General features: G+C 35.3%; 1 protein-coding gene across 4 annotated transcripts in view; it reads left to right on the top strand.

The window, feature by feature from the left end:
* Positions 1-27,936, top strand: part of ATRNL1 (attractin like 1) — a 789,076-nt gene that overhangs the window by 44,897 nt on the left and 716,243 nt on the right. For all 4 annotated transcript variants that reach the window (XM_058697871.1, XM_058697872.1, XM_058697873.1 and 1 more), the window contains 3 exons: positions 13,993-14,167; positions 18,584-18,671; positions 24,324-24,579. In XM_058697871.1, coding sequence (XP_058553854.1) covers positions 13,993-14,167; positions 18,584-18,671; positions 24,324-24,579 — 519 coding nt within the window. The remainder of the gene's footprint in view (positions 1-13,992; positions 14,168-18,583; positions 18,672-24,323; positions 24,580-27,936) is intronic.

The following is a 27,936-nucleotide window of genomic DNA, read 5'->3' on the forward strand; positions in this document are numbered from 1 at the left end:
CAGAATTCATTCTTCCATTCTTTTTAGTAATGGAATTCACCAAGTTTTTAGCTCAGCCCATGGTCTTCCAGCTACGTAGCACATTTCTCAGCCTTCCTTGCAGCTAGTATGGCTGTTGTACTAAGTTCAGGTCAGTAGGACAGAAGTGGAAGTGCTGTGTGGAACTTTTAGATTATTGAGGTCTTTTCAAACGGTGGTAGGTGGCAATGAGTTTAGTAACCGGTATTACTCGCCCATTTGCCTCTGGAGTATTTCGTGAGGGAGAAATTAACTTTCAGCTTATTTTATTTTATTGTTTTAATTTCTTTAAATGTTTATTTTTGAGAGACAGAGAGACAGACAGAGCGTGAGCAGGGGAGGGTCACAGAGAAAGGGAGATACAGAATCTGAAGCAGACTCCAGGCTCTGAGCTGTCAGCACAGAGCCCGATGCAGGGCCTGAACCCACAAACCGTGAGATCATGACCTGAACCGAAGGTGGATGCTTAACTGAACAAGTCACCCAGGTGCCCGTAACTTTCAGCTTATTTAAGCAACTTATTTTTGGTTTTCCTATTCTGTGCCCTAACTAATACAGGTGGATACTGAATAGGTCTGAAAAAAGATGAAAGGCTAGAAAAACCTTGGCTGGAAAGAAGTAGGTACAGCAGAAGGCTAGGTGGGTAGGTTCACAGCTACCTGAAAGTTGAAGCCGCAGGAAAGTTTAAGATAATCCTGTCGCTCCACGGGACCCTGGGATCCCACCACTGGCACATACTTACTGTGGACACTGCATGCTTCAGGCATGGATAGAAAGAATTCTAAATTGTTCTCACATCTTTGTATCACTTGTGAAGATTTCAAGTCCTGTTTATTAACATCTGTTTGGCTAATGCTGGGTCTCACTCATACCTTGGCTACCTGGAGATACATAAATAGAGAATTTAACTTTTCTGATTTGTGTAGTGTGAAGGGATCCTGTGTCTGAACAAAATTCACACAATGAAAGATTTCCCCAAACAGGAAGGGGGGGTTGAAATGATTGGAGTCTCTCAAACAAATAAAAAGTCCAAGTAAAATGTTTTTAAGTGTAGATTGTTGCCATAAGCGACAAGGAGTGTGCTGAGTTGTTCTCTTATGTCTGTTCAGAGAAGCTTTGCAACGTGGAATAGATGGTGGGAGTAGACAGGTTAAAAAGATAAACCTGCAGGCTTTAGCATCTTTTTTTCCTAATACACTACGCAAGACATTTTCCCCCCTGTTTTATAGAGATGAAAAATAGGTCACCATCTTTGTATATAAGACCATTACTTAACCATTTAAAAGTTGTTCCCAGGGTGCCTGGGTGGCTCAGTCGGTTGAGTGTTCAGCTTCGGCTCAGGTCATGATCTCATGGTTTGTGAGTTTGAGCCCCACATTGGGCTCTCTGCTGTCAGTAGGAGCCCGCTTCAGATCCTCTGTCCCCACCCTGCACTCTGTGTCCCTCCCTCTCCCCTGCACCCCTGCACACTCTCTCTGAAAAATAAGCATTAAAAAAAACCAACTGGGGTGCTTGGATGGCTCAGTTGGTTAAGCGTCTGACTTCAGCTCAGGTCATGATCTTGTGGTTTGTGTGTTCGAGCCCTGTGTCAGGTTCTGTGCTGACAGCTCAGAACCTGGAGCCTGCTTCAGATTCTGTGCCTCCCTCTCTCTCTGCTTCTCCCCAGCTCATGCTCTGTCTCTGTTGCCTCTCAAAAATAAATATTTTTTTTTAACGCTTATTTATTTTTGAGACAGAGAGAGACAGAGCATGAACGGGGGAGGGTCAGAGAGAGGGAGACGCAGAATCTGAAACAGGCTCCAGGCTCTGAGCTGTCAGCACAGAGCCCGATGCGGGGCTCGAACTCACGGACTGCGATATCATGACCTGAGCCGAAGTCGGCTGCTTAATCGACTGAGCCACCCAGGCGCCCCTCAAAAATAAATAAACGTAAAAAAAAAAATTAAAAAAAATTGTTCCTGTGATGTTCCTTTCCTATTCCACAATGTCCTCCTTAATCCTATTGTTCCAGCCTTTTAAATGTTTTTTAGGATATTCTTTATGTTTTCAATATTCTTTTTCAGTTCAGTTCAGACATAGTTCTAATGTAAGGATTGGAGTTTGTTGTTTTAAGCCTTTAAATTTTTGATTAAAAGATAATATCTAAATATATAAATCATGTAATTTGATAGTTTTTTATAATGCCTCTGATTCTTTATTTAAAGTCATACTCTATTTGGACTTCTTTCAGTTTCTTTCATGCTTCTTTGTCCCTTAGTATTTCAAGGCCTTTCTTATTTTAGAACTTCATGCTAGAACACCTCACCCCATTAACCTTCTAAGACCAGGTCAGATACTCCTGTTATATGTTTTCATAGAACTCTACCTTTTTAATTTATAGCATTTATCTCATTTATGTTTGTGTGATGTTTTGATTTTCTTTCCTATTGGAGTGTAAGCTCCATGAAGTGAAAAATTATTATGTTTAGATCACCTTTGCATGTCCCCCAGTACATATTATAGAGCTTGACATGTAGTAGGCATTCAAGGTTTTTGTTGTTGGCTGAATGAATGAATTAGAAATGTATTAGTTTGCTAGTTTAATGATATGTGGACATTCAAGTATGAATGTTTTAGAAGACTAGTAATACAATAAGTTATGTAATTTACTTGATTTATAAAAAGTAATTTTAAATATTAACAACAACTGAATTTGAGCATGTGGTTCTTGGATTCTATTTACTGCAATCCTTTGGCTTTAGATTTTAGCATTTGCCAGTGGGTGGCGGTATTGACTACCAGAACATACACTTAAACTACATGGCTTTGTTCAACTTGTAAAAATTTGATAATTTTGTTTTAGAAAAATATAAAATATTTTAAACTCATGAACATTTTATTGTGGAGTTTTTTTTTTTCTGGGTTAGTCATGTAACATACTAGGATATGCTCAGTTACTTTAGGATAGTATATGAGTAATATGAAAGTATAGGTTGCACCTTGAAGAAATTCACAGGATAGCTTACACTTGCCTTTAAATTTAATAATAATAAACAAGATCTCTCTACTTTATTTAACTTTAGTGATAGTGTACTAGATTAAATTCTTTTAGTTCATTCTTCCCACTTGCAAAATCAACAGATTCTATTTTTTGCAAATCAATAAAAGCAAAGGTAGCACTGAGAATATATATATAACAAGATTTATTAACTAATTCATTTATGTAACAAAATTTTTTTGAGCTTCTAAGTGCTAGGCACTATTCTATGTCTTAAGGATACGTCGTGGAACAAAGAAGACAAGGATCCTTGTGGAGCTGACATTTCAGGCTAGGAGAGACAGATCACAGAGTGATCCAGAGTGGCTGCACCAGCTTGCATTCCCACCAACAATGCAAAAGAGATCCTCTTTCTCCGCATCCTCGCCAACATCTGTTGTTGCCTGAGTTGTTAATGTTAGCCATTCTGACAGGTGTAAGGTGGTATCTCATTGTGGTTTTGATTTGTATTCCCCTGATGATGAGTGATGTTGAGCATTTTTTCATGTGTCGGTTGGCCATCTGGATGTCTTCTTCGGAGAAGTGTCTATTCATGTCTTTTGCCCATTTCTTCACTGGATTATTTGTTTTTTTGGGTGTTGAGTTTGATAAGTTCTTTATAGATTTTGGATGCTAACCCTTTATCTGATATGTTGTTTGCAAATATCTTCTCCCATTCTGTCAGTTGCCTTTTAGTTTTGCTGATTGTTTCCTTTGCTGTACAGAAGCTTTTTATTTTGATGAGGTCCCAGTTGAGTAAGAAGTTGCTGCAGGCAAGATCAAAGAGGTTTTTGCCTGCCTGCTTTCTCCTCGAGGATTTTGATGGCTCTTGTCTTACATTTAGGTCTTTCATCCATTTTGAGTTTATTTTTGTGTGTGGTGTAAGAAAGTGGTCCAGGTTCATTCTTCTGCATGTTGCTGTCCAGTTTTCCCAGTACCACTTGCTGAAGAGACTGTCTTTATTCCATTGGATATTCTTTCCTGCTTTGTCAAAGATTAATTGGGCATATGTTTGTGGGTCCATTTCTAGGTTCTCTATTCTGTTCCATTGATCTAAGTGTCTGTTCTTGTGCCAGTACCATATTGTCTTGATGATTACAGCTTTGTAGTATAGCTTGAAGTCCGGGATTGTGATGCCTCCAGCTTTGGTTTCTTTTTCAAGATTGCTCTGGCTGTTCGGGGTCTTTTCTGGTTCCATACAAATTTTAGGATTATTTGTTCTAGCTCTGTGAAGAATGTTGGTGTTATTTTGATAGGGGTCTCATTGAATATGTAGATTGCTTTGGGTAGTATCTACATTTTAACAATATTTGTTCTTCCTATCCAAGAGCATGGAATCTTTTTCCATTTTTTTGTGTCTTCTTCAATTTCTTTCATAAGCTTTCTATAGTTTTCAGCATGTAGATTTTTCACCTCTTTGGTTAGATTTATTCCTAGGTATTTTGTGGTTTTTGGTGCAACTGTAAATGGGATTGATTCCTTGATTTCTCTTTTTGACGCTTCATTGTTGGTGTATAGGAATGCAACTGATTTCTGTGCGTTGATTTTATATCCTGCAACTTTGCTGAATTCACGAATCAGTTCTAGCAGTTTTTTGGTGAATCTTTTGGGTTTTCCATATAGAGTATCATGTCATCTGCAAAGAGTGAAAGTTTGACCTCCTCCTGGCCGATTTGGATGCCTTTTATTTTTTTGTGTTGTCTGATTGCAGAGGCTAAGACTTCCAATACTGTGTAGAATAACAGTGGCGGGAGTGGATATCCCTGTCTTGTTCCTGACCTTAGGGGGAAAGCTTTCAGTTTTTCCCCATTGAGGATGATATTAGCGTTGGGTTGTTCATACATGGCTTTTATGATCTCAAGGTATGCTCCTTCTATCCCTACTTTCTTGAGGGTTTTTATCAAGAAAGGATGCTGTATTTTGTCAGATGCTTTCTCTGCATCTGTTGAGACGATCCGATCCTATCGTTCTTGTCCTTTCTTTTATTGATGTGTTCAATCACATTAATTGTTTTGCGGATATTGAACCAGCCCTGCCTCCCAGGTATAAATCCCACTTGGTCGTGGTGAATAATTTTTTTAATGTATTGTTGGATCCGGTTGGCTAATATCTCGTTGAGGATTTTTGCATCCATGTTCATCAGGGAAATTGGTCTGTAGTTCTTTTTAGTGGGGTCTCTGGTTTTGGAATGGGAATTACAATTTAAAGTAGAGTGGTCAGGTTAGGCTTTACTGAGAAGGTCACATTTGAGCAAAGAGTTGATTAAAATGAGGGAATTAGCTACATAGATATTTAGAAGAACATTCCAGTCAGAGGGAGTAGTCAGTACAAAGGCACTAAGTTTCTAACTTAACATGCTCATTGGGTTTGAGGACCAGCAAAAAGGCCGGGTGTGCCTGGAATTGAATTACTGAGGGAGAGATCAGTCAGATATGAGCTTAGAGAAATTACAGAACAAAGGGAGGTGACTTGGGGATATGGGGCTCAGGGGTTGTTGGAGTGATGGAGATATGTGAAGAATGGAGCCAGATCAGCTATGTCTTAGCGTTGAGAGGCATTGTAAGGATTTTGACTTTTACCTTAAGTGAAACGGGGAGCCAGCCACTGAAGAATTTTGAGCAGAAGATTGATATAACTTGACTTCTAATTGAGAATAGACTGGAAGCAGAGTACCAGTTAATAGGTTACTATTATAATTATAATATAGATGAGAGGTGATGGTACTGGGGGCAGGCAGTGGAGGGGATAAGAATGGCATGAATACTGAATGTAATTTTAAAGCAGGCTTAATAAGATTTGCTGATGAATTGGATATGGGAGGGGGTAAAAGAATGAAAAGAGTCAGAGTGACTTTAAGATTTTTTTGACCGTAGAGTAAGGTGGAGTTGTCATCAACTGATATGAAGAAGATTTTAGGAGGAGAATTAGTTTGATTTCGTATGTGGAGTTTGAGGTGTCTTTTAGGCATCTATGGGAAGATGTTGAAGAGGCAGTTGGGGTTTGGGGAGGAGGTCTGTACTGTAGCTATAAACTTGGGGCTTCAAATAGTAAATTGGAAACTGCTGATGATACTTAAAGCCATGAAATCAGATGAGATCACCAGGAAGACGAGTATGAAAGAGAATAGAACAGACTGAGCCATGAGTCGCGACACAGTTCGTGGGATATTCTGTGCTAAACATACAGGTTTCTGCCTTACAGAAGTTTACCTGATGTTGAAAAACTTGCATCCACTTCTGTTATTGTCTGTGACTTAGACAAGTAGAATAAACAAGTCCTGTTTTCAACACTAGCTAATTCTGTATTAGTCATTTTCAACTGCTCAGAACCAAAGTCTGTAAAACTTTGTTTTAGGCCTTCCACAACTCAAAATAATAAATAAGTTGGAAACTACTGTTCTTTGTTTTTTTAATTTTAATTGTTATTTATTTATTCATTTTTAAATACAAATTATTGTCAAGTTGGCTAATATACAGTGTATACAGTGTGCTCTTGGTTTTGGGGGTAGATTGCCGTGATTCATCGCTTACATACAACACCCCGTGCTCATCCCAGTAAGTGCCCTCCTCAATGCACATCTCCCATTTTCCCCTCTCCCCCGCCCCGCCCCTCACTGTTCTTTGTTAACAGGACGGTTCCTTTCTATATTATAATAGCATCATTGACCTAAATTGTGAGAACCAGATATTCTTGGAACCACAGTAATGGAATGATTACCACTCACACGATTAATTGTCCTACAAAATTAAAATATTGTCAGAACAGCTTGTAGACATTTAAGATGCCCTAAAATTCATGCCTGGCCTTTGGAGATTGGTTTTATGGGTCTAGAAAATGTTTAGAATACTTGGTGTACTGAAACAAAATCAGATTTTTCAGTGATGTTGGAAGATTGGACTCTTGCACTGTTGCTATCTTGTTTTGCCTTTTGTTGGAGAAACTTCAGATTCAGTACACATACCAAGTCATAAAATTATTTCTGGAATGATTACAGTAAGTTACATACACCTCTCTTAAAATCTCCCTTCTCAGCATATTTTCCCTTTTCTGTTAGCAGTCCAATTTCTTTTTGAGAAATTGCCTTTCATTTAGTGAGAGTAGTCTTCATGGGATGATAAATCCAGATACCTGCCTATTCTAAACTTGATTTTTTAGCTTCATTTTGAAATTTTCTGAATTTCTCCAGTAATTCCCATTTTCCTTAAGCTAGCCAACACTAGTTTCTTTGGCTTATAACTAAAGAAATCTAGTTGATATACTACACTAGAGATACTTTTAAAGGGCATTATATATGTTTGTATACAATATTTCTATTATTAGCTTTATTTAAAATGCCAAAAGTGGTATTTGCAGTATAGTTATTGATAGAAATTTGGCTTAATCTGCATTTGATATAGTTCAAAGTTAGCAGCATTTATTTAATGTTTTTAATTGAGAACTGAAAAAAGAAAAATATAATTTGGCCCTTTAAATATGTATCGCCTTAATGGTAAAATGTTTTTTTCATGATGGCTTAGATTAAATATGAGTTACAAGTATGAGCTAAAAGTATATCAAGAAGAAGCCCAAAATTCTAGAGCAAGACTACTTTTTCCCCTGAAAATCCCTTACTTTATGACTTTTTGGTTTCCTTTCTGGACTTAAATGATATAGAGAATCTCTACTCAAAGTAATTCTTGTTTTTAGAAATCAAAGAGTGCTATTAAGTTATTAATCAGTAAGGAACAACTCATCTCCCTCCTTACCGGGGGAGGTAAATTTTACTGTTATGTTTTTCTCTCTGAATCTTTGTACATAATAATTACAGGTTTTCTAGTAATGTCAAAAATAGTATATAATTCTGTTCATAAATTTGGGTGATCTTTGGGGAGTTGCTGTTTCATGCACCTGAAGACTTTAAAATTTTATCTTTCTTTGTGGAAACAAAGTTATTTTATAAAATTCATTTGTGTAAAACAAATATATATTCTTTGTATTGGTTTCCAGTATAAAATCAGAGAGAGATTCCTTTAGAAAAAGTTTTCCAGTGCAAAATAATTCAAATACTTTGGAAAGGAAGAAAGAATATAATTTGGTAGTATGGAATACTTTGGAAAAACTTTAAAAACCTTGTAGTTCTTTATTCTAGGTTTTGTTTTTGTAATTATTTCTCTGTTTGATTTACTTGGGATTATAGGGACTTTTTACTTGTAATTTTCCTTTTTTTGACACATATATTTATAGTATCTAATAACACTAGGCTTCATTAACTTGATTTGCCTGAATTATACTTAGTTTTCTTAATAGAATGAGGGGATTGACTTAATAAGAATAGGATTGCTATTAGGATGTTTCTAGTGTACTATTGAATATCAAGTATAATCTCTCTTTATCTTCTCAGAAACCCAGGCTCTTTCAGGTATAGTCTCCCTGGTTAAACTGAAGCTTGAAGAAGTTAAGTAACTTGTCCAGGGTTTCATACCTAATAAGTTGGAAAGCTAAGTTTTACTTCATAGCTCATGCTTTTTTTTTTATTTTTAATATTTTCAGTTTATTTTGAGAGAGAGAGCAGGGGAGTGGCAAAGAGAAAGGGAGTGGGAGAGAATCCCATACAGGCACTGACCATGTGGAGCTTGATATGAGGCTTGAACCTATGAATTGCGAGATGATGTCCTAAGCCGAAACCGAGAGTTGGATGCTTAACCCACTGAGCCACCCAGGTGCCCCATAGCTCATGCTTTTAATCTTTTTTTTTTTTTAGCTCTTAGGTTATTTTCATTCATTCATTCAGTAAGTGTATACTGAGGCCAGTCATATAGGGGTTGTAGGCCATGTTAGGGACTTTTACTTTATTTGAAGTATGATGGGAAACCATTGAAGGATTTTGAGTAGGAAAGTGATAGAAGTGGATTTATATTTTAATCATTCTGGTTGTGCTGTGGAGAGTTGAATGTGTAGGAAGGGAACCAGAATGGAAATAAGGAGACCGATTTGGAGACTGCTGTTCCAAATAGTCCATCCAGGTGAGTACACGGGGGCTCGGACTAGGGCGGTAGTTGTAAATGAAGGAATTGGTAGTTGGTCTGTAGGCGGAGTGACAGAATTTAAAGACATTTATAACGGGTAAGGTGTACAGACACTTAGTCACCAGCCAGTCAAAATGGTATTGCTTTTGGGTCTGAAGCAAGATCCTGGATGAGCCATGCTGAGCCAAGCATCATTCCTTTAGTTGTTAAGTAGAGAAGTGTTGATCATCTCAGCACAGGGGCTAGGGGAACGCGAAGGGAAGGCTGGGTACTTGAGGCAGCATCTACTTAGATTGAAGCATCTCCATATTATACTAATTGGAAAGGCTGTACACCTGTACACCTGGTGAAGTCAGTCCAGGATTTGTCGATGGATGGATATGGAGTGTGGGGGGAAGAGAGAACTCAAGAATAGCTCCATGGTGTTTGCCCTGAGCAGGGCCGTAAGTGGGAGTGCCGTTTACTAAGATGGTAAAACACTGGTGAAGGAGCCGATTTGAGAGGGAAGAATGAATTGTGGACATGTTAAATTTGAGATGATTATTAGACATCCAAGTGAAGATGTCATGGAGGGAGGTTGCCTTAGAGTCTGGGATTCAAGAGGAAATTGTGGGGCTGGAGATACACATTTGGGAGAGATCAGAGATAGGGATTCTACCCGCTATGATTACAGAATAGCCTTTCCCCCTCAAAAATCTCTCAGCAGCCTGCTACTGATGCCTAAAGTTACAGCATTAGAAATTCATTTATGCTCTATGGATTATTAAATGACATATAACCTGGAGGAGTGGTAGCATATTAAATCTTTATAAAATCCCTACTGTAATGTGAATTAGTTTATTACTTTCTTTTCAAGACAGCTGAGATGTGTTTACCTCGAGGAGATTCCCATATTGATAGAGACGGGTTAGGCAGGGAGAGTTGATGCAGTGAGGTTGCATAAGGGATCACGTTAGGAAGTGGTAGATAGAGAATTTTTTATGGATATATTTTTATAAAAAAAGGGAGTCTTGGAGGGCCTTAAATTGTAAATATCACCATTAGATTTTTAATGGATGCTGAAGCCGTTTGTGTGTATAAAGTTGTTATTTGTGTTTCTTCATAGTTATTTGTGTTTTAAATTAGTATTCATTTTATAAATTTACATTTTAAATCATTTTACTATCGAATGCAGAAAGCTACAAATTAAGACATCTAACTTCCTTAAACTTTTAAGCCATATTCATAAATCACATTCTATTTATAAGCTTACTAATTTAGATCAAAATAATCAATAGACTTTGGCTATGGGCCATTACTTCCAATAATTGCTAGAAGTTACATAAGATATGGTAGTAACAAAGATAGGAAGAATTTTGACTGCCATTTTGTGTAGAAAATCAGATATTTTAGATAACTGAGTAAAATTAAAAACTCTTTGCTATAATAAATAAAATAAATAAATAAATAAATAAATAAATAAATAAATAAAGTTATTGGTATTAGTTTCATGTACCAGCTGTAACAAATTACCATAAACCTCATGTCTTAAAATAATGCACACTTACTAATCTCTTGCCGTTCTGAGGTAAGAAGCCTGGAATCAGTTTCACTGGGCTAAAGTCTCTGCGTTGACAGGGTCACATACCTCCTAGAGGCTCTAGGAAAAAGTCTGTATCCTTGACTTTTCCAGCTCCCTTCCTCCATCTTCAGAGCTTGCAGCACAGCATCTGGCTTCAGTGGTCACATTGCTTTCTTCTTCTGTATTCAGAGCTTCTGTCTTGTAAGGACACTTGTGATTATATTTAGAGCCTGCTTAGATAATCCAGGACAAACTACCTAGCTCAAGATTCCTAATTTAATCATATCTTCCAAGTCCCTTTTGCCAGATAAGGGAACATTCCAGTGGTTCCAGTGATTAGGACCTCGATATCTTTAGGGGCCATTAGTCAGCCTGCCACAAACCTGCTCTGAAATATTTTGCTTTAGTGCAGTTTTCATAAACATATGACTGCTTTAAATGTATTCCTGACTCTCTTAAGAATTTTACCTGCTGTTATTCTTTATCAGAACCTTTGCCAAGTAATACCTGGGTATTATTTGCTGCTCCCAACTCTGTGCCTTTAGGTGGTAGAGACTGTTTTTAAGTTTTTATTTAGAAAGAATTTTGTGCTTGCTTCGGCAGCACATATACTAGAGAGAATTTCAAATTTATGGAAAAGTTGCAAGAATAAGAATAATACAAAAAAGTGTCCAAGTGCCCTTTTCTCAAATTCATCTATTGTTAACATTTTACCCTATTTGCTTTATTATTTCTGACTTACGTGATTTTTAAAAAATTATGTTTCCTTTGTGAGAAAACAAGATATAAAAATTCGTACCAGTGGATACATTATTGATATATAATGTCCATATGATCTCATTAGAGACTGGCAACCTTTTCTGCAGTTTTTAGCTTTGCAGGCCACATGATCTGTGTTGTAAGTACTCAACTTTACTAGTGCAAAAGCCATCATAGATGACACTTAAATGGATGAGCATGCTATGTTCTTTTTTTTTTTTTTTTTTCTAAGTTCATTTATTTTTTTGAGAGAGAGAGTGGGTCAGGGAGGGACAGAGAGAGAAGGAGAGAGAATCTCAAACAGGCTGTGTGCTGTCAGTGCGGAGCCTGATGCCGGGCTTATACACACGGACCCGGACGGTGTGAGAACATGACCTCAGCCGCTATCAAGAGTCGGTCGCCCAACCAGCTGAGCCATGCAGGAGCCCTGAGCATGATATGTTCTAATAAAACTTTATTTGCAAAAACAGTATGGGGCTGGATTTTGCTCACAGGTTGTTGTTTGCCAACCTGAATTAAATGAATTCTCAGTGATTTAGAATTGGACTTAAAAAATGTTTTTGACGGCAGTGTGTTCCTTAAATTTCTTGAATTACCAAGGAATAGTTCATGGTCTTTGCACTCAGAAATAGTAACGTTTTCTGTATCTCATTAAAAGATTATGTGATTATCAAAGAGATAATCTAGACTGCTACTTAGTTTGTACCTGAAAAATACACTCCTAGCACATGAGCATTGAAAAGTACTTTGAAGATGAGGGGCGCTGGAGTGGCTCAGTTGGTTAAGCTTCTAATTCTTGGTTTGGGCTCAGGTCATGATCTCACAGTTCATGAGTTTGAGCCCTGCATGGGGCTCTGCACTGACAGTGTGGAGCCTGCTTGGGATTCTTTCTCTTTCCCTCTCTCTGTTTCTGCCCCTCTCACGTGTTCTCTCTTTCCCAAAATAAATAAATAAAAACAAACACCAAAATCTTAAAAAATGAAAAGGGCTTTGAAGATGAATAAATGAATGCATGGGGTGAGAGCACAAATAGGAAACTGTATAGGCTAATGTTTCTCAAATCAGGTTCTGTTTGGAAGTTTAAAAAATTTGTGGTTCAAGATAACCTAAAACTTTTTGGTATTAACAAATTTAAGGCAAGAGATTGATCTCATAATTGAGTAAAAATGTCACTTGATTGCAGTGTCAGCACTCCTGTGGACTACTGATTGGGACCAAGTAGTATCACTTATTATAGGCTAAAAAGAATATCGCTGAAGGGTTTTGATGCTTTTGTGACCATGATAAAATGCCATATTGTATGAACTTAAGATTTATAACAGGTAAAGGAAAAAAAGTGATGGGAGAATTATGTCAAAATAATACAGGTATGCTAACGTTATGTTAAAAAGGTACTGTAATAGGGGCGCCTGGGTGGCTCTGTCAGTTGAGTGTCTGACTTCAGCTCAGGTCATGATCTCATGGTTCATGAGTTTGAACCCCATGTCATGCTCTCCGCTGTCAGTACAGTCTGTTTCGGAGGACCCTCTGTCTCCCATCTCTCTGTATCTCCCCTGCTTGTGCTCTCTTAAAAATAAATAAACATTTTTTAAAAAAGGTGCTATAATTATATCATTTTCAACTTGGGACCGATGATTTACTTTGAGCAAAACAATGTCACCCATCTTATTAGGTAGACATAAATTTTATTGGTTTTATAAATTTTTTTGTATATAATTTATAAATTTTTGTTGGTTTTATATTTACAAAAGAACTTCAAATAGAGTTTATATCTAGTTTTGTTTGAGTGTATTTTAGTTTCATTAGAATTAAAATGATTTATGAACTCCTCTAAGTTTGGTGAAAATATATTTCCTTTAGGAGCATTCCTTCCATTACTTAAGTTTGGGAAACCTGATCTAGGCTAGTCTACATTTTACAGATGAGGAAATTAAGACTCATGAGTAATATCATGAATATGAATAGGTAAAGGCAGTATTTTCAACTGCCTTTAAAGTATTTAATTTACCCTGCACTTATTAATAGTTTTTATTTTACTATGCATAATATTTTTTTCTGTTTGAGGATATTAAGTCTCCCTGATACAAATTTTGGTTGTTCTTAATAAAAATACAAAGAAAATATAATTTTTATTTTTATATTTGTTTAATGGTTTACACATTATAAATGCTTTCATTTCTACTGTCTTTTAAAAAATTAGATATTTATAATAACCTTTAGGGAATAGACTGTTATTTCTGTTTCATCTTTATAGATGAAGGATTGATGACAGGAGAGGTCAACAGACCTGTCCAAGGTCACACTTGCAGTCAGTGACCAAACTGGGATTTGAGTACATTGTTTTGCAGTCTAATATTCTACTAGCAAAAATAAAGTAAATATGAGATTTTATAGTATTTAAATCATTCTTTTAGGCTATGGTATGTATGTCTGGTATGTGAATTTTTTTCACCTGTAGGCATTACATTTGCTCTTAGAATTTTTCCTGTAACTTATATTTCAGACCATTTGTCATGCACATTATATTTATCAGTATCATGAGCATTGATTTCTTAAATTCTCTTAATCCATATATTTTGTTTCTATAATCTAAGGTCTTTGTTTAATGCATTGTGTTTGATTTTTTTTAATAGGTCCTGATTGTTCTTTGAATGTTCCTTCTACTGAATCTTACTGGATTCTACCAAATGTTAAACCCTTCAGTCCTTCTGTAGGTCGGGCTTCCCACAAAGCAGTTTTATATGGGAAATTTATGTGGGTGATTGGTGGATATACTTTTAACTACAGTTCTTTTCAAATGGTCCTGAAGTAAGTTTTTTTTTCAAATGTTCATAATCTGTTTTTTTTTAAGCCAGTTCTTTTTGGTAATAAGGCCTATCCTAAATATTTTATTGCTGTCCAAATTTATAAGTGGTCATATTAGTGCTAGTATCTGTTTGCTACATGGGATTGATTTGAGAATATATGAACTCAGTATATCCATAGTTAATTATTTGCCATTGTGCATATAGTTAATTATTTGTATTGAAATTTCATTACCTCTCTAGAGAGTCCTTTTAACAAATTCTGAGTATGAAAATATTAACTTCAAATAAGTAGGGGACCATGCCTGTATTAGATATTATGAATCCTGTCACCTTTTATTTTTTGAGAATGAAGTGTAATTGCTTGTATAAAAATGCTTTCAGTTTGTTCTGTAAATTTTAATTTACCTGAACTTTTACTTTGCATTTAGCTTAGAAGCTTTTGGGAAAAACAGTGCCAGTATTATAAAATATATCATTCATTTACTGTTGGCTCAATAGAGATTATCCTCTGCATGATTAGATGATATGAGAGGAATCACATGATGGCAGGTTTATCTGATTTTTTTCAGCTGGTGATTATATTTTATTGACCATCTATTAATAGAATAAAAGAGGAAATAGAATAATTTGATTATCAATGTTTTCAAGGGTGATACTTGTAATAGTTATTACTGGTACAACTTGGGCATCAACCAGTCAATCAAACTGACCTTGGACAGTATAGCATAGTAGTGTGTACCCAGTTGGGTTGCCAGATTCAGCAGAGAAATATACAGGACACTTAGTTAAACTTGAATTTCAGATAAACAATGAATAATTTGTTATTATATGTAGGCCCTTTGCAATATGCAATATATATATAATTTTTAAAATATGTATTTTTGTTTTTGTCCCAAATATTGCATGAGTCATACTAAAAAATTGTTGGTTGCTTATCTGAAATTCAGATTTAACTGAGCATCCTATATTTTATCTGGCAGCCCTAGGCACTGAAAATATTAACCTTGTTAATTTGGGGGTTATAAAAAAGTCTGAGTTTAGGAGGACACTGCTTTAAAACTATGACTATGATTGACTATGATTGAAATTAAAGTATAACATAAAGTAAATTCTGGAGAGAAAAGAAAGGAAGAGTTATAGGTAAATATTTAAGTGAAGAATTAGAATTATGTATCACAATATGTGAAGGATAAAATATTATAGAAATAATTGAAGGAGAGTTGGGGGGATTAAATGAGTTGTTAAGATATGCAAAGAACCTGAAGAAATAGTAAGATTTAAATGTGGAAACGAGGAGTAAATTAACTATGATTAATGAAAATAAAAAGCCTATGAAAATAAAGTAAACTTTGAATTAAATTGTGATATTTGCAAAGGAGAGTTGTGAACACAGTATAATTGTCAAGGAAACATCGGAATCTTAAGAGTTTGTGTTCTGTACAAGTTTAATAGCATATTTAAAGTTAGGTGATGAATATTACTTGATACTCTCCTAAACTTACATATTTCCCATTTGAATCAGATAGTTTAACTTTTTATTTTGTCTGTAACCTGGCTCTTTTGCTTACAGTGTTTAGTTTTGTACTAAGCTGTGAGGTGTTAGATTAGAAGTGACCTTATCACTGTTTTCATAAGTTTGAGAATATTTTTATTATTCTGAATGTAGTTCAATTGTAGGTAAGGATTTTTCCCCACTTATAAAAAAGTAGGGGAGTAGGTAGGTAAGTTTTTGAAGTGATAATGTCAGTCGTAAGTAGGTAGGTAGGTAAGTTTTTAGAAGTGATAATGTCAGTCGTAAGTTGATTTATCTCCTGTAGAATTTAATTGAGATATAGATGTTACATTTTAAGATGAAATTGTTCAGTAATATAAAAGTTCTATATTAGTGTATTAAATTAGAATGTTTTATAGAATGTATATACATTGACATTTGTGAGAATTGACATGTATTTATGGGCATAGCAAACTTGTTAATATTTACTCTTTGCTTGATACTTGGGACAAATCAGTGGACGTAATAAATGTCCTTATCTTTATGGAGTTAGGAATGACAAGCAATTAGAAAAAATATATAATTACCATAATAGGTAAGTACACTGTAAGTAAATTATATGTATGCACATATATAGAGATAGCAAGATAAATAGGATAAGCAAATCACGAGTGCCTAAGAGGAGAGAGCTACAGTTATAAATGTAGTTGTCAAGGTAGGCATCACGGGAAAGGTGATAATTGAATAGACTTGAAGGAGGTTAGGCATTGTCAGTGCAGTTATCTGGAGGCAGGGAAAGAGCCAGACAAAAGCCTTAATGTGGGAGCTACTTAGTTCAAGCAGCAGCAAGGAGGCCCATTTGACTTTCACCGAGTGCATGAGAGGGAAGCATGAAATTACAGGGATAATGGAGGGGGGGGGGAGAGATTATGTAGGGTATTGTAGATCTTTTGGGGAGTCATGGGAATGTATGAGCATGCTTTGACTTATATTTAACAGTCACTGTGTCTAGTCATGAATATACTGGGATTGGGAGGAAGAGTAGGAACGGAACTTGAGTTAGGATGAAATCATCAAGGGAATGAATTTTAGGTGGAGAAGAGGACCAAGAACTGAGCCTGAGGCACCATATCACTAGAAGGTCAGGGGAAAAGAGGAGAAACCATCAGAGGAGACTGAAACGAGTGGCCAGTGAGGTAGGAAAACCAACGGTGTGATGTCTTTGAAGACAGTAGATGAAGAGGAAGGATTGATTGGCAGTGTCAAATGCTAATGATTAACTGGGTCCAGGAAAATGGAAGACTGAGAAGTGGGCAGGGATTTGGCATGAGGAAGTTGATTTTAACAAAAACGGTTTTGCTGGAGCAGTGTTTTTAAAAGCTTGATTGGAGTTAGTTGAAGAGAGAGTAGAGAGAGGTGTAGGGAGGGACAAGGAAGAAATGGGGCAGTAAAGAAATGGAGTGATAGCCTGACAGGGTAGTCTTTCTCTTTTCTTTTCAAGAGAAAAATTTTTTTTATAAGTGGGGAAAAGTAACACCATGTTTTTATATTGATGGGAATTATCTAGTAAGACCAGAAAGTGGTGATATAGGAAAGAGATGGGAGAACTACTAGAGTGTTGTGGGATCTAGTGCCCCAGAAACACAAATTTAGTTTGTTGATAGCAGGTACCAGCCAACTGCCAAGTAGGGGCCTAGGACCTAGATGCTAACAATGGTTTTTGCATTTGTAAGGAGCTATAGAAAAGAAATGAAGACGAATGTAGTGGGGTACACAAAGCCTAAAATATTTACCATCTGGCCCTTCATCTAAATAGTTTGCTGAGCCCTAATTTATGGTCACTTAGTGGAAAACAAGTGTGTTGGGTACAGATATGGTAGGTAGGTGGATGTAGGTATGAGTCTGTGGAAGATATGTTCTGATTGATTTCCTCATTCATGCCATACACATGTGTTTTATAACTCCAAGGTAGGATATAAGTTAAACATAATCCTGAAGACAATTTTTGGTTGACTTTTTTTTTTTTTTTTTTTTTTGTGAAGGGAGCTCCCTTACCTTTTCTGATGAGTTGAAGGAAGACAGAGAAGAGGGGAAATAATAATTGACAGGGAGCTTCTTAAACATTGTTCTAGTCACTTCTTAGCTGGGTGCTTTGTTTTTTACGTTTTGGCAAATTGAGGAAATAGGAGTGTAAAGCATGATGATGACAACTGGAGTTCTGTTAGATAAGTATTTAAGATTCATAGTTTGGTGCTCGCTTCGGCAGCACATATACTAAGATTCATAGTTTGGAACGTCTCTTTTCATATCTATATTTTTAGACCAGTAGCATAAATAATTAATTTTCTTTTTGTATCCTGTAATCCAATAAGTACCTTATTTTTAGAGAAGCTTCTATCTTACTAGATTCATTATATTTCAAAAAGTGATCTGTGAACAAGTTATTTTTGGCATAGAAATAATACTTCTTAATTAATTTATATAATGCTAAGCTTAGAGTGTGTAAAAGAATAAAAAGGAATAAAGCAAATGGCCATTGTATATATGGAGAGAATTTTCTTTTATTTTCAAAAGAAAAAGCTGGCTTTAAAAGCAAATTAAAAATGCAGAATAGCTCACTTATTGTTTAGGCTAATTGGTTGACACTGTTAAAGGTAACTGAACAAATTAATTCCAGTAATAAATAGCTTAGTCAAGTTAATGTATATTACACATTTAGGTGATTGAATTCTAATTTACCATATGTATATCTTGAATGAGTCTTTATTAAAAATTTCTAATGTGGTACATGAAATTATAAGTTTATTAGTTATAATTGTTTTTGAATTTAATGAATACTTGAATATAAGTGAGAAAAACATATGCAAATTAAAAAACCAGAAATGAATCTTAGCTTATAAAATAATTTTCTTTTTTCACTTTTAGTTACAATTTAGAAAGTAGTATATGGAATGTAGGAAGTCTGTCAAGGGGTCCTCTCCAGAGATATGGACACTCTCTTGCTTTACATCAGGTAAGGATCCTGCTTTTTAAATTCTAATCATTCCTTTTTTTTTTGTTTTGTTTTGTTTTGTTTTTAGAGTTCACCTTAGAGAAAAAAACTACTAAATCTCACGTTTACTTCAAATACTTAATGAGAACGATAGATGGTGGATCACAGTAACTTGCAATGTCTCAAACTCATATAGTATTTTAGTAAAAAAATAGATTTTAGTACAATTCTTTATTAAACATGAGAAGAAATGAAGGTTGAGTTTTTGTATGTTGCTTTATACCTAGTCATCATGTTAATCACTTTTTAAAAATTGTAGTAAAGTACACATAATATAAAATTTACCATTTTAACCATTTAAAAATGTTTCGGTGGTATTAAGTATGTCCAAATTGTTGTACAATCATTATCACCATTATTTCCAGACCTTTTTTCATCTTGCAAAACTGATACTATAATACTCATTAAATAGTTGCTCCCCATCTCCTGTTCCCCAGCCCTTGGCAACCACTGTTCTATCTTTTGTCTTTGTGAATTTGACTATTCTAGGTACCTCATGTAAGTGGAATCATACAGTGTTTGTCTTTTGATTGGCTTATTTCACTTAGCATAATGTCCTCAAGGTTCATCCATGTAGTATTTGTTAGAATATCCTTCTTTTTTAAGCCTAAATAATATTCCATTGCATGGATATACCACATTTTGTTTATCCATTCATCCATTGATAGACCCTTAGGTTGCTTTCACCTTTTTGCCTCTCGTGAACAGTGCTGCTGTGAACATGGATGTATAACTGTCTGTTTAAGTTCCTGCTTTAAATTCTTTTGGTAGATAGCCAGAAGAGGAGTTGCTGAACTATATTATAATTGTATTCTAAATTTTTTGAGGAAATTGCCATATAGTTTTCCATAGCAGCTTCACCACTTTACATTTTCACCAGCAGGGCACAGGATTCTAATTCCTCCACATCCTTGTCACACTTGTTATTTGTTTTGTTTTGTTTTTTTGATAGTAGTCATCAAAGTGTGAAGTGTTGCTGTAGGTGTTCTTTATATATCCTAGATATTAACTCCTTCCTCAGAACAATGATTTGCAAATATTTTCTCCCATTCTGTGGGCAGTCTTTTCATTTTGTTGGTATGTTCTTTGATACACAAAAGTTTTTAATTTTAGCATAGTTCAATTAATTTAGCATAGTTCAGTTTCAATCTATTTCTTTTGTTCTCTGGGCTTTTGGTGTCATATCCAAGAAATCATTGTCAAATCCAATGTCAGGAGGACTTTTCCCTATGTTATCTTTTAAGAGTTTCTAAAGTTTTAGTTTTTATATTTAGGTCTTTAATCGATTTTGAGTTGTTTGTAGCATTAGGTAAGAGTTCACTTTCATTCTTTTGTATGTAAATATTCTGTTTTCCCAGCTCCATTTGTTAAAAAGACTGACTATCTTTTCCTCACTGAATGGTCTTGGCACCTACCTTTGTTGACAATCATTTCATCATATGTGCAAGGGTATATTTTTGGCCTCTCTATTCTTTTGATTTGTGTCTGTGTTTTTGCCAATATTACATTATTTTAACTACTGTAGTTTTATAGTAAGTTTTGAAATGAGGAAGTATGAGACCTCCACGTTTGGTCTTGTTTGCATGTTTGTTTTGCTTCTTCAGGGTCACTTAAGATTCCATATGAATTTTTAGATTATTCTATTTCTCCAAAAATGTCATTGAGATTTTGATAGGGATTGCATTGTACTCAGTTATTTTATGTATTCGTGTAATTCATGAATTTAGTATGATTAAAATGATAGGCTACTTAACTGGTTTTTGTTTTGAACAAAAAAAGATTCATGTATTTTGTGGTGTGTGACTAGGACTTTCAAATGAGAACTGACCTATTTTCTGTGCTTAGTTAAGGAAATTTACAGAAGCAATGTAAAGAATAAACTGCTACTCTTTTTTTTTTTTGCATGTGCATGTTTTAAAGATAAAAACTAAGTGTATATATGTGTGTAATATAAATGCTTTTTTCTTTTAATTTTGTTTTTTAATTTTAGTTTTTGATTTATTTCATATTTTCGGTAACAGCTTTTGAGATATAATTGATATACCATACAGTTCGCTCATCTAAAGTATATAGTTGAATGGTTTTTAGTCTATTCAGAGTTACACAACAATCTTTTGCAGATATGCATAAAATTGCAAAATTGTATCTTCTGTTTTAGAACATTTTCATTACCTTACAAAGAAACTTGTAATCTTTAGCTATTACCCCAAACCCCCTCATCTTCCCAGCTTTAAGCAATCATGAATTTACTTCCTGTCTCTATAAATAGTTTCTGTGTTCTGGACATTGCGTATAAATGAAATTGTATACTATATGGTTTATGACAAGCATGTTGTAGCACGTATCCATATTTCATTTTTATGGCTAAATAATATTCTGTTTTATGAGTATACTACATTTGGGTTTTTCATTTATCAATTGATGGGCATTTGGGTTGTTTTCACCTCATGTGGCTGTTATGATAATGCTGCTGTGAATAGTCATGGATAAGTTTTTGTGTGGACATATGCTTGTATTTCTCTTGGGTATATACATAGGCTTGGGAATTGCTGGGCCAAATAATAACTCTATTTAATTTTTTGAGGAATTGCCAAACTGTTTTCCAACGTGGCTGTATCATTTTACGTTTCTACTAGCCATATATGAAGGTTCCAGTTATTCTACATCCTTGCTAACACTGGTTATTTGATACCATTTTGATCATGGCCATCCTCGTCATTGTGAAGTGGTGTCTCGTTTTGTTTTGATTTCTGCTTCTCTGTTGACTAATGATGTGGGTCATCTTTTCGTGTGCTTATTGCCTATTTGTGTGGTCTGTGGAGAAATGTATATTCAGGTCCTTTGCCCATTTTTAATTGCGTTATTTGTCTTTTTATTATTGAGAAGTGAGAGTTATTTATATATTCTAGGTGCAAGTTCCTTATCAGATACATCATTTGCAGATATTTTTCCTTTGTGAGCAGTATCTTTTGAAACCTAAAAGTTTTTTAATTTTGATGAAATCCAATTTATTATTGTTTTTCTTTTGTTGCTTGTGTTTTGTTGTTATATTTAAGCATCCGTTTACCAAATCCAAGGTTATGAAGATTTACCTCATGTTTCTTTCAAGAGTTTTATGGTTTGGTGCTTACATTTATGTCTTTTTTTTTTTTTTTTATCCATTTTGAGTTAGATTTTGTACATGGTATGCAGTAAGGGTTCAAGTTAGCTCTTTTTCATGTTGACTATTTCTCTTTATACCATTTGTTGAAGAGGCTATTCTTTCTCCCTGAATGGTATTGGCCCTCTTGCCAAGCATCACTTGACTTTAGATGTATGGATTTATTTCTGGACTCTCATTTCTATTGACTTATATGCCTGACTTTATGCCTGTAGCATACTGTCTTGATTACTTTTCCTTCATAGTAAGTTTTGAAATCAAAAAGTGTGAGTCCTCCAATTGTATTCTTTAAAAAAGTTTTTTTTTTAACGTTTATTCATTTTTTGAGAGAGAGTGCAAGTAGGGGAGGAGTAGAGAGAGAGAGAGAGAGAGAGAGGGAGAGACAGGATCAGAGAGAGAGGGAAATGCTGACAGCTCAGAGCCTGGTGCAGGGCTTGAACCCACTAGCTGTGAGATCATGACCTGAGCTGAAGTCAGATGCTTAACCGAGGCACCCCTTCTTTTTTAAGATTGTTTGGATATTTTGGGTTCTTTGCAATTGCATGTGGCTTTTGGAATCAACTTGTCAGTTTCTACAAAGAAGCCCTCCAGGATTTCGGTAAAGATTGCACTGAATGTGTAGATTGCCATCTTAACTACATTAAGTTTTTGATCTATGAACATGAGATATCTTCCCATTCATTTAGATCTTTAAAGATTATTTTCAACAATGCTTTGTAGCTTTCAGAGTTTAAATTTGTTTGTTTTCTTTTAAAAAAAAATTTTTTTTTAATGTTTATTTTCTGAGACAGAGAGAGACAGAGCATGCGTTGGGGAGGGACAGAGAGAGAGGGAGACACAGAATCAGAAGCAGGCTCCAGGCTCCGAGCTGGCAGCACAGAGCCCAACACGGGGCTCAAACTCACGGACCCGTGAGATCATGACCTGAGCCGAAGTCGGTCACTCCACCAACTGAGCTACCCAGGCGCCCCTCCGAGTTTAAATTTGTAATTTCTTTTAAGGTGCCTGCCTGGCTCAGTCAGTGGAGTGTGTGACTCTTGATCTTCGGGTTGTGAGTTCGAGCCCCACACTGGGTATAGAGATTACTTCAGGATAAAATCTGTAAAAATAAGTTTGTAATTTCTTTTGTTAAATTTATTTCTAAGTATTTTCTTTTTGATGCTTTTGTAAATGGAATTGTTTACATAGTTTCAGTTCTGGATTGTTCATTTTTAAAAAATGTTTATGATTTATTTACTAAGACAAATTTTTATCAATCACAATTTAAAAAAAATATTTTTAATGTTTTTTTAATTTTTTTATTTTTGAGAGAGAGACAGAACATGAGTGGGGGGAGGGGGAACACAGAGAGAGGGAGACACAGAAACTGAAGCAGGCTCCAGGCTCTGAGCTGTCCGCACAGAGCCCAACCAGGGCTTGAACATGTAAACCGTGACATAATGACCTGAGCTGAAGCTGGTTGCTTAACCGACCGAGCCACCCAGGTGCCCCTGGATTGTTCATTTAAAGCGTATATAAATATAATAGATTTTTTTTTGTACGTTGATTTTGTATTCTGCAGTGTTACTGAATTCATTTATTAGCTCTAATATTTTTTTCTAATTATTATTTTTTATTTATTAGGATTGTATACAAGTTCATATAATGTATGAACAGAAATATTTTACTTCTTTTCCAATGTGGATGCCTTTGTTCATTTTTTTTGTTTCTTTGCTTTGGCTAATGCCTCCACTGCAGTGTTGAATATAAGTGGCAAATTGGGTATCTTTGTCTTGTTCCTGACCTTAGTGGGAAAGCATCAGTCTTTCACCATTAAGTATTAATATTAGCTGTGTGTTTTTCTTAGATGCTCTTTATTAGGTTGATGAAATTCCTTTATGTTCCTAGGTTATGGAAATAGTAATGTTGTATATCATTTGTGTGTCACTCATTTCAATCATAGGTGGTTGAATTTATTTGTATAATTTATAAGTGCTATAAAGTATCTGTCCATAGCCATGAGAAGTAACAATAATGGGCTCCACATAGTGGACCTACCAGATCATAGTGTGATCTTCCTTTTTGGACAGTACTTGATGAAAACAGTGAATGACAATAGCACAAAGCAATACACATAGATGGTAAAATTTGAAGAACTAGGGACTCAACAACTAAGATAATTATACATGGTTAATTTAACTATATAATATAGCTGTTTTAAATAAAGTATCTTAAGGTAACTTTTTGAAAACGTAGGTTTTTTTCCCCCTTCTTCTTGTAAGTAAAAGCATTGCCCCTTCTTCTTGTAAATAAAAACATTGATTCTCATTTGACTTTTTATAAATAAGAACTGTACTTTATACGTGTTGTGAGTTAGGATTACTAAAGTTTAAGCTGAGCCTTTATTTTTAATTAATATATATTGCTGAGATATGACTATTTTGTTTATTAATACATGTTTTTTTAATTTACAGGAAAACATCTTTATGTATGGAGGCAGAATTGAAACAAATGATGGCAATGTCACAGATGAATTATGGGTTTTTAACATACATAGTCAGTCATGGAGTACAAAAACCCCTACTGTTCTTGGACATGGTCAGCAGTACGCTGTGGAGGGACATTCAGCTCACATTATGGAGCTGGATACTAGAGATGTTGTCATGATCGTAATATTTGGATATTCTGCAATATATGGGTATACAAGCAGCATACAGGAATACCATATCTGTGAGTTACTTTGAAAATGCAACTATATACTTTTCTTTATTAGTTGGCAATATTTTTATGTTTAATAAAATCTTCATATGAATTTAGCCAAATAGTGAGTTATTTGAAATCAGAATTATTAGCTAAGATTGAAAACTTTTTAATATAAACCTTTTCATTTTGTGTTAGCTTTGGTTTTTTAATATTTATCTTCTTAGCCGAAAGTGGAGAAATGTTACATACCAGTCCCTCATTTTTCAAGAATTGAGAATATTTATAAATATGAGAAGTTCCAACAGATGGTGCTATTTCTTTGGATTTTACTTATGAGTAAGAACTAAAACTAACCTAGTCTCTTTACTATGCAGTCCATGATTTCAGGATTTTTATTTTTCAGAGTTCTGTTTCTAATCTTACTGCAATATCTCTATCTGTGTATTATTCTTTTAAAGTAAGCTTCCCGAGGATAATCTGTTGGCTTTTATAAGAGATCATTATCTGGTAGGTGAAGGTGACTGAAGTGATCTACATATGACTTTGTACTCTCCTTTGTTTTTCTGGTACTTTGTTATTTTTTTGAATTCTCTGTGACATTTTCAGACTCTTATAAGATTAAAAAAATTGCCTACAAATACTTTATGATCCCTGTTTGAAGAACATATTCCATTTCTAGCTCTGGTCAGTATTATGAACTCAAGTTTTTGGCTCTTTTGTCTATAGACAACTATATCCAACTATTTAGAGTCCTTGTGTAATGTTAATGAGAAATCTCGCTTGCAAATCAACAAGAGAGCCCTTAATGTGCTCAGAAGAAGCCTCCCTTTGCAAATACTCTTGTCTCTCCCCCCTGCAGTCCTTTCTCAGGTGGTCTGTTTATATGTCCCCCACTGCAGTTGGGTGGAGAATGATTGTGTATCCTTCTTACTCCTTGGTGCCATTTTACTCTCTTTAAACTCCTTCCTCTTCTAAACCACTCAGCTTCGCATCAGACTGTGCCACCTGTTACTTCTTCTTCACTCTCTGTTCACTCCTCAGATCACTGTGTTGTATTCCTCAAAAAATACAGCTTGTGGCTCATTATCATTATGTCCTGCATACATTAGCCAAATAATTTTCTTTTTATTTTAAAATTTTTTAGTGTTTTTATTTATTTTTGAGAGGAGAGAGAGAGAGAGCACGTGGGAGAGGGGCAGAGGGGAGAAACAGAATCTGAAGCAGGCTCCAATGCAGGGCTCGAACTAATGAACTGTGAAGTCATGACCTGAGCCGAAGTGGAATGCTTAACTGACTGAGCCACTCAGGCGCCCCTAGCCAAATATTTTTCTGATTTCAGTATCCACTTAAATACTTCTAATACTTAGACTCTCAGTTTTAAAAATAATTTTTTAATTAATTAAAAAAATTTTTTTTAGTTTATTTATTTATTTTGAGAGAGATAGAGACAGAGCACACAAGTAGGGGAGGGGCAGAAAGAGATGGAGAGAGACAGAGAATTCCTAGCAGGTTCCACACTGTCAGCTCAGAGCCCGATGCGGGGCTCGAACTGATGAACTGTGAGATCATGACCTGAGCCAAAGTCAAGAGCCGGATGCTTAATGAGCCAAATGAGCCTCCTGGGTGCCCCTGTCAACTTTTTTTTTTTTTTTTTTAAATCTGTCTTTCAGAAATCTTGTTTTCCATCCTGGTTGAGTCACACTCTCCCTTTGTCGTACTCTTGACCTATACCTCAGTGAATCCCATAATTTCCATTTTAGATATCTTCCTCTAAAATGCCACTGGTCTTTCCAGCTTGCTCCTTCTAGTACCCAAAGCCTGACAATTCTCCAGCCTTACTACAGCCTTTAGTCCATCAAACCTATCAGATTTTCACTATCACTCTCTTACCTGTACTTCTAACCTTAGCCAGCTTTAAGTTCATAATCAGTCTCTCCTCCAACTCTCCAAGTTGACTATGTCATACATTTCCCTCTCTTCAAACTTCCAGTCACTCCCTTCTCCATGATTAGCCTCAGCTGATGACTTTACTTCTTATTTTACTGTGAAAATAGGAGAAATCTAAAGAGAATGTCTGCTGATGGGAACATTTTGGAGTGTAATGGTTAATAAGCAATGCTGCATTGAATAAACTGCTGTGTAACACATTATTGCCATAACAGCTCATGGTGGCATTGAAACGGATGTGCTATCATTGCATTTTCTAGAGGAGCCTAAGAGTCGTTTAAGCAAGAGTTACAAATTTTCTATGCAGAAAGCTTGTTTTGGTTTTTGATTTTGTTATTAACTTTTGGTTTCATTATGGTATTCAGGGAATGTTGTTAAGTATTGTTTCTACTTTTTGTAATTTATTGAGATTTTTTTTTGTGGGCTAGTTTTCAAATTTTATAGGCACTTGAAAAGGAGGTAAATTTTATAATATCAAGGTATGGCATTTGATATATCTATATCTGTATCTAATCTATATCATTTATATGTTTGGAACTTAGATTCCTTCCTTCCTTTTTTTTGTACTTTATCTGTCATGCTCTGAAAATTGAATTAAAGTCTAAAAATGTTAGTTTATTTTTGCCTATTTCTCCTTGTATATTCTGGAATTTGTGCTTTATGAAAGTTGCAAGTTGTATCTTGTAATATTATAAATCGCTTGTTTACTGTTTTTGACTTGGTTTCTACCTTGTGTGATATTAATTTCATGGCTCTTGTTTTTTGCGGGAAGGGCTTTAGCCTTTTCCTGGTAAACTTTTGCCCTTCCTTTCGTTCTTGTCAACCTTTCAGAACCACTTTGTTTTAAATGTATCTCTTGTGTACGAGAAAAAGTTGGATTTTTGCTTTGTGATTCCATCTGGTTTTTGTACATTTTGTGTCACTCTGTTGTCTTCTTGTTTTTAGTTATGGCTCTTTTTATGTTTAGGGAGAGTCAAGGCAATTTTTGGTGGGAAGGAGCGCGGTAATTTTTGAGGTCTGCCACCAGTAGGCTTCGTCCACACCCTGTGTTTCTCTTCTGCATGCGTGTGACCTCTTCCGTGTGACTCTCTTGGTTTCACTTGCTTTTTGCATATTCACACCTGATTTGTAGTTTTCTCTCTTTCATTCATGGTTTCTCTGGATTTTTAATTTTCTTTTTCTTTCACTTTCGTGTTTTCCTTATTTTTTTATATGCCTTCTCTGAGGATAATGGGAAGTTTCAGAATTAAGCTATCACTGTACTTCTACTTGATCCAGAGGTTTTGATTTTTAAAGTTTTAAAAAATGAATCTGAAGTTAACCAGTACTTTTACCCTTTGATCAACCTCCAGTTTACAGGCTACTATTTTCCACTGTTTTAATTCATCTTGTTTTGTTTTAAATACATTTGACCTTATTATCAGTATTTTATACTAG

Source organism: Neofelis nebulosa, chromosome 13, assembly GCF_028018385.1.
Source record: "Neofelis nebulosa isolate mNeoNeb1 chromosome 13, mNeoNeb1.pri, whole genome shotgun sequence".
Classification (NCBI taxonomy): domain Eukaryota; kingdom Metazoa; phylum Chordata; class Mammalia; order Carnivora; family Felidae; genus Neofelis; species Neofelis nebulosa.